Consider the following 14,438-nt stretch of genomic DNA (forward strand, 5'->3'; position numbering starts at 1 on the left):
GAGCGAGCATCTGCTATTGAACCTGAATTAAAGTGACATGTTTGAGAAGGAGGGGATTACTTGGATTCTGCAGTAACACTTCAGGGCAGAGGGCAACGGCGTCGCTGTGTTTTTTCTAGGACAGCAGTCTGTGTGGGTTGACCATGTAGCCCATCCAGTGATGGCCTAAGGTCTGCACATAGGCTGTTAGCATTTTGATGATTTATCATTGGTCAATAAAGACTTTTTCATATAATAAATATAATATTTCTTTATTAAAATGATACGTATGAAATCAGTTAAAAGGAATAAATATCTTACCTCTTTATGACCTTTTGCTCCTCATTGTCAAAATGCAATGATCCAAACAATTTCTGTTAAAATTAAGAAAAACATTAACCTTAATCAATCTCTTGACAAACCATCTTTCATTGCCGGGCTTTGTGGGAACCTATCCAGCAACATCAGACTTTTTTATTTTTAAATGTGACTGTTTACAGACAGCACAGAAAATATAATTAAATACATTTTGGTTTGCAGTCTAAAATGCAACATTAAGCCACTTTAAAAAAAAATAGAAAAGAAGCTCACAGCTCCAATCGTCATTCTCATCACCCTTGTATTCATCATAGGTTGGGTTGCATCGGCACAGTACATAATAGACCTCATAAGTAAACCTCATTTGAATCTGTGAAACACAAGTGCATTGCATTGTTCTTCAATTCATGATCAATCCAATACACTGTATGCTGATCCCACATAGCATTAAATACAGCAATATATATACATATAACAAAAGAATGTATCTATAACATTGACAGGATAGGGATTTAATTGGAAAATAAATAGCATATTAGTATCTTTTTTATGTATTTACATTTTATAGAATTTAAATTATGATGGCCCCAACAACTGGGTTAGTTTTAACACCCCAAGAGAAGTGTATTCAGCCCTGCTAGCACTGTCCTGCTGATGTGTGCATGAGTCAGCTCCTCCTGCTCCAGGGGTGGTGTTTTGTCGGTGACCCAGACCTCAAAGCATGGCATGTCTTTCAGTTAACTCAAAGGATTTAAGAAGTCTGACCATTACCAGTGGGTGGGCCGCGTGGCAAAACTAGTGCAACAGTGACCTCGGCTGTTGGTTACTAGTCGTTGCAAGCATCTGTGGAGTTTGTAGGGGTACTCTATTTTAGATGGTTACATTTAAATGAATGCATGTATGTCGATGTCGCTGATTTTAAATGCAGTAATAATTATATACAAAATAAATGTTTTATACAACAACCTGTTTTACAAAATGTATCAATAAAAATAGAAAAATGAGAAAAATGTTAAACTTCGAGACTTTACACTTTTGCTTATTTATGAGTTCAGTGAGAAGTGTTACAGGGTGAAGTGTAACTATCTACAAAATAATCATTTTCATTTCCCGTTCATGTCGTTTTTCATTGCCCTTGTAATGCAATATTCATGTAACGTTAGGTAGACAATTCAGTCAATAAAGTTTTGAACAGAAAAAAAGAGGCTGAGCAACCAGGACTGTAGTTAGCCAACATTAGCAGTTTGCCAAGAGAAGTAATTTAGCTACAGTAACAGCAAACTATATTTAGATATAATAGCTAAACCCAATCGCATCAACACAACGTTAAGGTGAGAAGCTACTTGCGTGCTAACCCTACATTATCATGCTAAGTTAGCTTTTTGTGAACTTCCGAGTTGGCTAACTTAGCTGTTGTTAGCAAACATTAGCCGGTCCGTGCATCCTGCCATTGTTGCAAAAAAAGAAAAAAGGAAAAAAAAAGAACGGGTCGATTTAACAGCGAAATAAAAGTGTCTTTCCTTATTGGAGTGTATATAAAAATGTCTGCACAAAAGCCGAAACTTGTCGTGTGGTCTTGGGTCCCTACAGTGGTGTGTGCCTTCATGGAAGGAAGCTGCTCCAGTTGTCATCAGTGTTTATTTGGGCCAAAGTGAGGCAGCCTGATTATCTGCTCAAACTCATCCAACCGCACCGGGAATACGAGATATTCACCAAAGTATGATTACATGGCTCAGGGACTAATACAAGATGCATTCATAAGTCCCCCAGAAACTATTCGGCGCGTTATAGACGTGATGCTACGGTTGCAGAACGTTGACTTTCTCGTTACTATGTTTAAACACACACGCATCTAACGTTGAACACCATGGCAACCACGTTCAATGTTAGTTTATTAAAATCAAACAAGGGTCTTTCGGTCTGCCAAAGTTCTGCGGATACTCCCGACTCCTGCCGTTCAAGTCTGGTATTTACGTTATATTTTTAATATTTATTGGTTTCTGCGGTTGTTCTATAAGAAATCATGTACATATGAATGGGGCAACACTTTGCTGCAACATATCACGTTGCCCTGACAACGTCAAAAAATATGATTTACAATTGAGGTTATTTATTTCACACTCATTTGAACTTCTTCCGGGCTTTTCCTCATAAAACAAAAGGACAGTTTTTTTGTCAGTATAGCTTGAATGATAAAATTGAATATTAGATGAATAAGTGAGTAAATATTGTCTGATTTCATGTTTTTAATCTCCATGCTTCTAACTGGTTATCCCATTTTAACATCACGCAATGTCTTGTGGGTAATTCCCTTGGTCAAAGTCAGCATCTGATATTGTCCTGTTTTACTGACTTTGATCAATCAATGTATTCATATGAGATTATGGTAGTGTTCGAGTGTTCAATCATGTTAACCGCAATGGATGAAAGTTCAAATGTATGTTAAATGTATGTAACACTCTCTGTATATTGCGTACTATTATAATTTTGTATCTCAACAGGTCGGGATGATGTCCCCGAGGATTACTAGTTTAGTTTAATTTTTTAATTTACTTATCTCATTTTTAATACACTGACATTATTTGTCTTTCAGGCACGGCAGTGGGTTTTCCCTGTCACCAGTTACACTCCTTGAGGTCTGAAGATGGAGGAGGACCATGTTCACTGTATGTCCTGCGTTAATCAGAGATGCCAGCTCAGACCTCAACTGGGAATTTCTTGTGATCTTATCGCCTGTCCCCTGCTGTGTGGGGCTGTATTTCACTCCTGCAAAGTTGACGAGCACCACCTCATGTGCACACTGATGAGGGTTCCCTGCCTAAACCGTAGCTACGGCTGCCCCATCACCCTTGTTCGCAACCAAATGTATGCACACCTGGAAGTGTGTCCAGCTGGAGTCGTATGCTGCACAATGGAGTGGAACAGATGGCCCGTTAGCTGCTTGGACTATACTTCCTATGAGAGCCTGAGCCATGGGGTGGAGGAGGTGGAGCAGCTAGACATGGCACTTGCTCTTCAGGACCAGCGTACACTACTCGAGTCCCTCAAGGTGATCACCATGGCGCCTACTGCAGAAGGAGAGCCCCTCGTCCCTGTTAGTAAGGGCACGAGTGCAACAGACTCGGCTTTCCTTGCATCCGCGCCGCAGGCCTCCACCGCCACGGAGTCACCCACCACACAGTCACCGTCCTCACGTTCGTCACAACCTCCGTCACAACCTCCGTCACAACCTCCGCCACAACCTCCGCCACACGCCTCGGCAAAGGAGCGAATTGCCGGTGGGATTAATGGCTTGAACGAGGAAAACTTTGGTGAACTCTACGAGGCCACATTGGAGACTGCGAGAAGCTTAGTTGCTGCTTTGGACTTTGTTAGCAGTGCGAACTCTGCCAACAGCAGCAAAGACTGTATCGAGAGTGGCTCAAGCAACTACGTCAAGAACGGACCCGACGTAAAAACGCTCTCTGGTGGTTTGAATGAAAAAGAGACGGCCGAGCAAAGTGTTTGTTCCGGCTGTTTGAGAGGAACTGGGGCTGCGATGGGAACAGCTCTAAAGACTGTAGAGACAACAAATGAACTCTCAGGAGGAATGGAGGCCTGTCTGGAGACGGACCGCCCTGTTGAGGTGAACGAGGACATGAACGCTGGAGTTTCCCAGGAACCAGCCACGCCCCCGATGGCATCTCCACTGCATGTCAGCCATGGGGTGGCACAGAAGGCTGCTCATGTGGTCCGCGGACACTGTGGGCCAGTGGTTTTAGGGCGAAAGTCGGACAACTACCATTTTTTTAGGGACCAGGGCCAATGTTCACTACCTAACGGACGTGTAGGTTTCACCCCGGAGAGGTCGAGGTATCGACCTCGACCCAAAACGGACGACAAGGCAGTAGACACCTCGGATCTGGAACAGGTTGACGACCCCATGGGTCTGGGAGAAGTCGATCTGATCACAGCAGCGCTGCTCTTCTGCTTAGAGGAGTCCAGAGAGTGCAGGAGGATCTCTGACACGGTCTACGCTGATGGCTGCCGCGTTGGCTTCGGAACGCAGACTTTCACTTTCCCTGCAGCCATCTTGGTGACCAACACCAGAGTGGGTGAAATCGCCTCCGCATCCGCCTGTGACCACGCTGCCCCACAGCTCTCCTATCCGAGCCCCCTCCGCACCCTCCGCCTGGGCCTCGTGCTGGAGGCGCCGGAGGTCGACGCCGTCCCGCACAACCGCTACCTCCCTCTCAACCCCCGCTACCAGCACATGTTCCCGTTCGTCTGTGGCCAGTCGTTGCGCCGGGACCAGTTTTCTTCCCATTTCACAAATGTCCACGGCGACATTCACGCCGGGCTCAATGGTTGGCTGGAGCACCGCTGCCCCCTGGCATATTATGGCTGTACGTTTTCTCAGCAGAGGTTTTACCCGTCTACAGAGGGGGCCAAAGTGGTTCATGACAGGCACCTCAAGTCCTTCGGGATCCAGCCTTGCCCGAGGGCAAAATTTCCGAGTGACTTCCACTCCGACCAATTTAGTGGGCTTCCCATTGAGATATTCTGCCACATAGCCGGGTTCCTGGACAGTTTCAGCCTGTGCCAGCTGTCACTGGTGTCACGGACGATGAGGGAGGTGTGCGCCAGTCTCCTCCAGACCCGGGGCATCGTGGAGCTGCAGTGGGAGCGGAGACGACGCCCCGGTGCCCTCGGCATCGTGTCCTGGGAGGTTAAAAACAGAGTGAGCAGTCAAGACTTTTTGATTGATTTTTATTAAATCTCATCAAATTGGTTCCTAAATTGTTATGTTTTGCACTAGAGCAACATTACAAAGAGCCGATGTGCAACTGAGGCTCTCCAGTAAATAGTATAATGTCATACACACAAAAAAATGTACTTTGACCATATTTAAGTATAGAATAATTACCAATATAATAGTACACCCAAAGCTCAACGTTTCAATCAAATTGTAATCTTTATATTTAGATTTATGATGGCAGGAAGCTACAAGAAAGACTTTAGGATATGGAGTTTCTGTATCAAAAGCAGGGAGAAGCTTCAGATGAGAATTATATAATTAAATGCAGTAAACAAATCAACAAGCGCCCTTTCCAAAGGTTTTGAGCTTAACCAACATCTTTTTTAAAATAATTGTATTTTTCCGATGCAGGTGTGGAGATTCAGCACGGCTTTCACCCCCGTGCTGTCTTGGGGTTTCACCGACCTCCCCAGCATGTCGAACCACCTTAAGAAGTGCCCCTTCAACAACGTGGAGCACAAGACGCAGCCTGTCCCGCTCCCCGCCATGTACACCCCACGAGACAGCCACTCGCTGCACCTCGTCCGCCGTCACATCAACGCCTGATCCAACCAAGCTGCACAAGAGTCACCGTGCTACTGTGTGGATGTTGCAATTAAATATTTGATGTCTTGAAAGCATATCACTCTTCCTGTTTCAGACTACATTATTAAGAAGCCTAAATGAAATAACACTCAACTTGCCACAACCAGGGTCTGTTGTTGTTGTTGTTGTTGTGGATTGCATGGACTTGTGCAGAAATGTGTCCTTATTCTGGCAAGATAAATATATATTTTTCTCAAAAACAAATATGCATAATAGATTTATACTACTCAATATGATATACTGTATAAATGTTTTCACTACGTTGCCTTTCAGGTGGATGAGCAGATTGTTGGATATATTGCACTGTGTGACAGAAGTTATGCCAGCACTTTACAAAAGATTTGCTTAACCCATCACGCATATGTTGATACGTGATCCCAAATGATCTAGTCTTTGTGATTCCTATGGTGTCAACAACTTGCAAGTCTTTTTTTCTTGGTTTGTAGGACGTCAGGGCCATAAAAAAGACGGCAATTGATATAAAGGAGCCTGATAATGCATGTGATTTGCTAGGATTTAATAAAGTCTTTACAGCATTTAATGCATTTTTATTTCTTTTAAGCTCTTTAATATTATTCAATATCAAATGTTATTATGCATTTTCTTTTTTGGACAGACTGAGATTGTTATAGATACATATCTCTGATTCAAATACAAATTTGGGTTTGTTTGAGAACCCAACTCAAAAGCCTGGAGTATTGGATTTGCATGCAGACCTATTTCACAAATCAAAGATTACTGTGAGGAATAGTGCACACCAATATAAATGGGAGGGGGGGGTGTCCTACCCCACCACTCTATATTCTATATTCTAATGGTAATTTTGTATCCTAATATGAATGGGGTATTATTTTCCATTAATTGTGACCCTCCTCTGAGCCTCTGGTGATCAACACAAGCAAAATGAACTGCCTGTTCTCTGCTCCGATTAGTCTTAAAATGTTCTCTTTGTCTGAGCAGCCTGTTTCCACCTTTCAGTTACACTCTGTTCATAAACACTGGAGGAGAAAAATCTCTCCTGGGATCTGGCAGGCCTTTAAGTATTGTGTCTGTGAAATGCATATTTCTTAATATTAAAATGACTCCGGTTACATTTGCACCAATGTAGTGGTAAATGTTTATGTCCATCCCCAACTTCTACTGCAGAGACGATGGCCTGAAGCTGTGGAACATCATCAACAGGTAATCCGTTAATAAATATCCACGGCTAATTCTACAAGCTGCAGCTTGATCACATATAAACGTTTAAAATCAAATTATTTTGTGCTCACTGGCTTTGAAAAGGCAGTCATGTAGTACTACTATCTGTCAGAGTAGTGTGTAAGGACACTGAGGTGCAAGAATGGATCAGTGAGATATGTTCACACAGCTTCTTAGGAAACAAAGCCTCAGACATTTAACCAGAAAAGTCCACAATAGTAATTGTTAATACCTGTAACACTCTGGAGGACTGAACTCTATACTGTATCATGTTAAGAAAGCCTAAGATGGGGTACCTGTATCTTTGTGTTCATGTTCATGTGCTGCTACATTCAATATCCAAACGCATGTTATTATAATCAACTGACCACATATTGGGAGTCTAAAGGGTAACTGTCCAATATGAAAACATATTAAATCTTAATAAATCAACATATTCTGAAGTTTTCTCCTTAATTGCAATCATTCTAGTTTCAGTTCATGTAAGCTGTACCCTACGTGTCACCCTCAAAAGAACAACACACAACTGCCCGTCATAAAAAACAACGTGCACGGTTGCCACGTTTCTCCTGGAGAATTCCCATTTTTTTTCTCCATTTTTCCCATTCCCATTTTTAAATCTCTGAAAAACAACCTCTTTATCAAATAATTTTTATAACATAAATTAAACAATAATCAACACCAAATCCAATTAAGAATAGAAATGTTCAGATCTGCATAGTTTTCCACGTGACCTCTTCAATTTAACAACTGTGACTAGATATGAAGCAGCTCAGATAAATTAAAATGTTACCAAAGAATCCATATTTACAGTCCCAATTTGAAGTCTGTGAATATATCTATTGAGATCTAGAGTTCACTGTGATATGGGCGATGTATAGTTTTTGGTAATTCTGGCAGAGTGGGACGTCCTGTATTCTACCCGTACAAACTATCCCGATGTATTTTTAGATTTGACATACTTTACAGCTACTTGAATACAAGAGCTACAATATAGGCTCTAATAACCCAAACCCACCACATACCGAACGATCAATCATTCGATTAGGGCAGCAACGATGTTATTCCGGTTTGGGGTCATTCTCACCCCGAAGTCCTCGGATGTTCGGGTCTATGTTTTGGGTTCGCGTAGGGAAATGGGTGAGTGGGACCCGCGCGCAGCGATCCAGATGAGAGCCTCGCAGGACCCTGTGCTGTCCACGCATGAACCGTGTCTGTGGATCGGAGACGTGGAGCTGGCAGAGCCCTTCAAAGACTCACTGTGGTTCAAGTTTGTCCAAAGAGTCCGCGGCTCTTGTATCTTGGAAGGTATTTTTAATATATATGTACATTTGTATCACTCCGCCATGTTTGTCTTCGTGTAATCCACCCGTAGGGCCACATGATGGCGCTAAAGGGAAACTTATTTACTAAATGCTCAGGGGCCAATGGGTTTCAGTGCAATTGTATTCCTAAAATTTCCCCTCTTACATAATCTCACATTGAATGTTGCTGCATTTAAAATGATACTGAAGTGTAATTGATGTAATTTAACTTTTTGCTAAATAAATTGACTTAAATTTATGAAAAAAGCAGCATTCAGTGTTCTTAATATATTCATGATATAATATTATTAATTATATCACATCAATGGATTTAAAATGTTGAAAGATTAACTTGCATGACATATTTCAATAGCTGTCAGGAGGTTTGTCACTGACCTGCTGAAAGTCTCCTCCCTCACCAGGAAGTGGTCCGAGCCATGACCGGTGTTGTTCATATGACGAGAGGAACATTGTGGATGGAGTGTACTGCCATCCGATTGGTCACTGGATAGAGGAAACAGGACACACAGATGAGATGAAACACACCGCCAACTTCTACTTCAGTGTGTCCGGTCAGAAGGCCATTCACTTCTCCAGGTAATGCAGGAGAGCAGAGAGCCGCATAAAGCCTGTAGCAAGTGAAAAATCAGATCCAACGATTTCCCCCCCCACACTAATGAACTGTAATGCTGGTTGAAGATATTCTGCCCTTGTGATGTGATATCCGATGTGTGTACAACATTTAACTATACTGAATATTAATGAGACCCCCAGGGCCCAATGAATCTCCCCGCTGAACTTCCTTAACCAACACAGAGAGCTGATCAGCTCCTCCTGCGGTTTTCAAACATAACCAATCTCCTTCAGTAAGGTCAATATTTCTTGGGCTGCTGACAGGACGTCACACCGGCCTCTCTGATGGAAGTGGTCACTCTCTCTCAGGACTCCTCACGCCTTTGTTTTTTGACCTAGCTTTCTCCCAATTACCTTGTAAGTGACTTGAAAATCATTGTCCTTTCAAAAAGTATAGTCCATTGCATCATACTGTAAGTACTCAGGATTTTGCACAAGTTTATTGGGTAGAGAAAAGGACTTGGGGGGGTACTGATGTCTCATGTCTGATGAGTCAGTGAGTCCACTTCAATGCGTCCTGAAATATGTCAACAACTGTTGTGTGGATTGGGAAAGTTGGTACAGACATCAATGTTTCCCAGAGGATGAACGTCTGTCTTTGGTTCATCATCCACTGGGTGAACAAAGAAAACACACTGTTACACCACCTGTTACACCACCCTGCGATGTGCCAGTAGTACTTGAAGATATCTCCAACAACAACAATCCAAATTGATGATTTTGAGCATCTTTGTCCATATTTTAATTGACCAGGCACAGCGGAAATTAGATGGGGCCCCCGGAGGAAGTGAGCGTGCATGACGTGTATAACAATGAGCAGGTCTGGCCGGTAACATCCAGCTTTTAATTAGTGTCCGAAGACCTTACGCGCATAATGCCAACGGCCTGTGGTTAGTAGGAAGCGCTGCGCCTTTGTGTCTTTCCAATTAATAACTTTAATTAGTCCCTCAGACCTTGCATCCACGTAGCCCCGCGTGTCACACACACACCATCACATGATTTAAAGGAGGCTTTAACTTGCAACCCTTTGTATTATCCCCAGGGTGCTGCCACGCGTTTGGCTGGGAAGCTGCCCTCGACAGGTGGAACACGTGACGATAAAGATGAAGCACGACTTGGGCATCACGGCGGTGATGAACTTCCAGACAGAGTGCGATGTGGTGAACAACTCCGGCGGCTGCAGGCGCAACTTCGGTGAAGCCATGACACCGGAGACCATGATGCATCTGTACAAAGACTGCGGCCTGGTGTACGTGTGGATGCCCACGCCCGACATGAGCACGGAGGGTGAGCAGAATTCTCGGGACGTACTAGAATAAATACATAATGATCTCAGTATTTCATTCTTTGTCAAAGACCCTTTGGCAGTGCACATGCAGCACAGTTAAAGTCCTGAGTCTGTGTCATCCAGCTTAAAAGCTGCCAACCTTAACTGGGCTTTTTTATCTTAGAAAGCTAACAAAAATGTTTCTCTCACTATTATAGAAAAAATAGTATAGTAAATAGAGATGAAATCTAAATAAAAAGGATATGTGCTAATTAATAGTATTATAGCCTAACATGGCCACTTAAGTACTTCCAAGGTTTCCCTTTAGCCAGAATGTTGCAGTATAATATCTCATGTGTACGTTACAAAAGAAGATCAGTGCTTACACAGCCAATTCCAGGAGAGAAAGACTTCCGTTGGTAAACCAAGGTGCAAACAAAAGCACCCGAGATAGAGAGCCCGCTGCAGGTGTATCTGTTGATACCTGCGGTTTATTCCTGTTAGTGTGATGTTTCACCCAAGAGTTCCAGAAACCACAAGGATTGTGATAAATAAACATTTTAAGTACGCATTGGGCGACTTGAGGCCAACAACTGCCGACACTTTATGCCGTAACTGTGTTTCTTCTCTGACAAGAATCTATAACTCACACTTTAAAACCCAATGGGTTTTAGAGGATCAATGCACTATTTACTGACGTCTTTTACATTACATTAAATGTCATGTAGCTTTTATCCAAAGCGACTTAGGTTGCATTTTTAACCCATGGTTTTCACATTTTGCCCGGGGAGCCGTTGAGGGGTTGGGACACGTCGACACGGGGCACGGAGCAGCCGGGGTCCGAGCCGCCGACCCTCGCGGCCTCTCCGCTCCGTGCGCCATCGTCTTCTTTCTGCAGGTCGGATCCGGATGCTTCCCCAGGCTGTGTTCCTGCTGCACGGCCTCTTGGAGAACGGGCACACTGTCTACGTCCACTGTAACGCTGGCGTAGGCCGGTCGGCGGCAGCGGTGTGCGGCCTGCTGGTGTACGTCCTCGGCTACAGCCTGAGGAAGGCGCAGTACTTGGTGGCAGCCAGGAGGCCGGCAGTGTACGTCGACGAGGAGGCTTTGCTCCGGGCCCAGGCAGATTTCACTCAGAAGTTTGGACAACTACGATCCTCCGTCTCTCACCCGCACACATGAGAATGGACCTTCCTTGCACTGACGTTGTTGCGGGAAAACGATTTCTGAAAGTAGTACTCAGCAAAGCTCTACAGGTTTTAGTCTTTTGTACTTTGCTCTCATCCAACGGACCTAGTGCTCCTCAGCAAAGGATTTTTTTTTTCCACGGTTACTAATGTATAATTATGCATTAAAAAAGATGTTACATAAACCCATGGCCCTCATTGCCAAAGCAAAAAATAAATTCCTAAAACCCAAACAACAAGAATGCTTATCCCTCTCCGTCAGAGAGGTCTCCGCCCCATCTCCTCCGGAGGGCTTGATAGCATTTCATACATTTATTATTCATCAATATCATTCATTCTGACGCATCTCCTAAATAACAAAAGCCAGAAACATGCAATGCATACAGAATTTGACAATATTGAAATGTTGTTTGTCAATTTTGAACATCTGTCTTCTACTGAGTTCTAATGAGGACATAGTGCTTTTTTATGATTGTGTTTTTGTTACCTGTTCCTGATTTAACAAAGTAAGAAGAACAGTGAGGAGGAAAGACCTTTCTTCTCATGTTTAAGTCGTGTTCTTATTGCTTTTCAGTGAGTCCGTTATGAATGTTTCAATCAGGACGGGTTGGTGGATTGAACCGTGCATCTGTGCTAGCGGAAGCAAGTCGCTGTGGATTCATAATATGCTCAAAGACTTTTCACAAAAATAGGATTACTAAGCGACTTTGATTCTTTTGAGTCTTGGGAAGAAGAGTGTTTACTGGTTGGAGGGAAACTATACATGGCGACAGTCTGTGTATTTGATGATGATGAAAAAAAGAACTGGATAGAGTGACGTGTATTTCCTATGAAAGTTGCTGATGGAAGGCCATATCATTGGGAAACGTGTTGCATATTGTCAGTGATTTATGATTGAAACCGGCTCCCCGGATACTTGCATTCACATTAGAGACAAATAGATGACCTATTACGGTGCAGATGAAGCCATAAATATTTTGAAAGTATCATTTAATCGAGGATGTGCCAAGAAGATACACTGTGTGCTTGTTTTGAGACTTTTTGGCATGCAATGTCTCTGCAAGCTCCTGTATCAGCTGGTCTTCATTCATTCTGATTCTTCTACTAACAATATACATTCTGATTATTTAAAGCGTCACAGGCACATTTATTTAATTTGCTCGTGCGGTGTTAGTGGATCCATCATCGCCATTTCCTCCCCTACCAAAGCAGAAAAATACAATGAAATAAACATTAGGAGGAACAACCTTTTCAGTTCCACATGTCGTCACTTTTACAACAGCAGTGGGAATATTACATCACAGACAGCAAGTACGCAGCCCGGTGGCCTCTGGATCTGCACTTTACTCTCCATCAGCGAGTCAGCTGCCGAAAAGTATACCCTGCTTTGTTATCCACTTTGTTCTAAATTGGACCAATATTGACTAAATTACCATAACGTTGCATTGGAGAATATGTAATCAAGATGTTTATAATCTTGTGGTGCCAAAGGTGATCGTCTACATCCAAGCTGGACTACCAGCACTTGGATTGTGGTTGGTATTTAATGTAATGAAAACATAAAGGCCCCCCAACTTAGAGGAGCGCCTGCCTCACCTGTAGGTGGCACACTTTTAAACACAAATAAACGAACAAAAATACATTAAATACATGACTTAAATGCGGCTCCTACGCACCAACCCTAATTGTTTTTCACAGAATTACTAAAATAAGAAGCTGTAAAAAAAAAAAGCTCACACCCCCCTCATGTGTACTTATAGTCTGCGTCTCCCCTTGTCCTGTGTGTCATGTCCATTTGTCCTGCACACCCGCCTCACGTCATGTGTCATATCCAGGTCATAGTTTAGTCTGTCCCAAACCTCGTTTGCGGAGTCCTGAGTTGGCCTTATGCCGTTTCTCCACAGCACTTCGAATCTTTTTGTCTGTTCCTTTTGTTTTTGATTGATTATTCCCTTATTTCCTCGATAAGAGAGATTTTTGCATTTGGCCCTTTGAACATTTTAGCTCTTCAAGTTTATCCAGAGTACTTTTTGATTTCCCCTTTGTTTAGTATTGCCCAGCACTATTAGTTTAGCCGGAGTATTTCCCCGTCTATCCCTCTTCGGAGGAGTTTTTTGTTTCCAGGGATTTCCCTTTGTTGGAAAATAAAGGATTGTCTGCTGACCCTCTACTCTGCATCCAAGTCCTCCTCAAGAGCCCCCCCCCCCCCCCCGTTTGTTGGGCACGGCGTAGAGGCATTGTGTTGGTTAATAGCTAGTGTGAAATTAAATCATTGACATCTATTGAATTATTAATAATCGCTAAAGATAAATCACAAAACAAATAAATAACGGGGCGCCACTCGAAAAAGCAACTCCTAACTAGACTATGAATCAAGTCTCATAATTGATATTCACTGATTAAGAGCAAGGAGTTGACGGTTTCAGTTCGTACACGGGCTATGTTTCCAGCCAGCACTACAGTCAGACATGTCAACCCTCCCGATGTTTCCGGGAGACTCCCGAATTTCAAAGACCCTCCCAAAAATCTCCCGGACCGACCTTTCTCCCGATTTCCACCCGAACAACAATATTGCTGCACCATCCGTCACTGGGCGCGCCGTTTCAGACCGAACAATAATAAAAGTTACACCTTGAAGTCGAGCGCGGCGATTAGAACGGAAAAAGAGTCTGGCGCTGCAAACAAATGCGCTAGCACCCCCCCAAGTTGACCGCTAGCACCCGCACCCCCCCGGTCCACAACATTCAGCGTGGAGTGGCGCAACCGACTTGCTGAACCTGACGTCCTGACATATGCCTGCAGGTGGCAGTAATGTGTCGTATAGGATGAAGTGCATTCCCTAGAGGAAGAGGTACTTTCCTGACCTGAAAAAAAAAAAACAGACACCTGCCCGCCCAGGTACCCCCCCCCCCCCCCCCCCTCCTCCACCTGTGTATTTCCGACGCTGGCTGTACGTCTGTTTCCTGTATGACCTCGAACTGTAATAAGACTGACTGGTTTCTGTGCACATTCACCTGATTTGAATACTGATGTCTTCATGCAAACACTTCATAAATGTTGCAAATGCTAATACAACACTTTAATGATATGTCACATGAAATCAATTGATCTTGAGACGGCAAAGGAACTGCCATTTGACTTATTAGATTGAAACAATAGTTACTTGT

General features: G+C 43.3%; 2 protein-coding genes across 4 annotated transcripts; both read left to right on the top strand.

Moving 5' to 3' along the window:
* The first annotated feature begins 1,306 nt into the window (after nucleotides 1–1,306).
* LOC119195376 (F-box only protein 30-like) lies at nucleotides 1,307–6,795 on the top strand. Its single transcript, XM_037450261.2, has 3 exons — nucleotides 1,307–1,628; nucleotides 2,891–5,017; nucleotides 5,447–6,795. The coding sequence occupies exons 2-3, from the start codon at nucleotides 2,942–2,944 to the stop codon at nucleotides 5,639–5,641; spliced, it is 2,271 nt and encodes a 756-aa protein (XP_037306158.2). The 5' UTR covers nucleotides 1,307–1,628; nucleotides 2,891–2,941; the 3' UTR covers nucleotides 5,642–6,795.
* Nucleotides 6,796–7,817: 1,022 nt separating this feature from the next.
* epm2a (EPM2A glucan phosphatase, laforin) lies at nucleotides 7,818–12,519 on the top strand. 3 transcript variants are annotated; one of them, XM_037450264.2, is made up of 4 exons: nucleotides 7,818–8,188; nucleotides 8,607–8,781; nucleotides 9,860–10,104; nucleotides 10,983–12,519. In XM_037450264.2, the coding sequence occupies exons 1-4, from the start codon at nucleotides 7,939–7,941 to the stop codon at nucleotides 11,264–11,266; spliced, it is 954 nt and encodes a 317-aa protein (XP_037306161.1). In that variant the 5' UTR covers nucleotides 7,818–7,938; the 3' UTR covers nucleotides 11,267–12,519. The 3 variants fall into 3 exon arrangements, with proteins under 3 accessions (XP_037306161.1, XP_062415664.1, XP_037306164.2); XM_062559680.1 differs by having other exon boundaries at nucleotides 10,918–11,215; XM_037450267.2 differs by having other exon boundaries at nucleotides 7,962–8,188; nucleotides 8,591–8,781.
* The last annotated feature ends 1,919 nt before the right edge of the window (nucleotides 12,520–14,438 follow it).

This window comes from Pungitius pungitius, chromosome 20 (genome assembly GCF_949316345.1).
Source record: "Pungitius pungitius chromosome 20, fPunPun2.1, whole genome shotgun sequence".
NCBI classification, from domain to species: domain Eukaryota; kingdom Metazoa; phylum Chordata; class Actinopteri; order Perciformes; family Gasterosteidae; genus Pungitius; species Pungitius pungitius.

Bases quoted from the DNA above. Each gene is read 5' to 3' on its own strand.
- LOC119195376 (XM_037450261.2), top strand. From the start codon at position 2,942: ATGGAGGAGGACCATGTTCACTGTATGTCCTGCGTTAATCAGAGATGC. The intron at 5,018-5,446 runs GTGAGCAGTCAA...TTTCCGATGCAG, and splicing joins CCTGGGAGGTTAAAAACAGA to GTGTGGAGATTCAGCACGGC.
- epm2a (XM_037450264.2), top strand. From the start codon at position 7,939: ATGTTATTCCGGTTTGGGGTCATTCTCACCCCGAAGTCCTCGGATGTT. The intron at 8,189-8,606 runs GTATTTTTAATA...CTCCCTCACCAG, and splicing joins CGGCTCTTGTATCTTGGAAG to GAAGTGGTCCGAGCCATGAC. The intron at 10,105-10,982 runs GTGAGCAGAATT...TTCTTTCTGCAG, and splicing joins GCCCGACATGAGCACGGAGG to GTCGGATCCGGATGCTTCCC.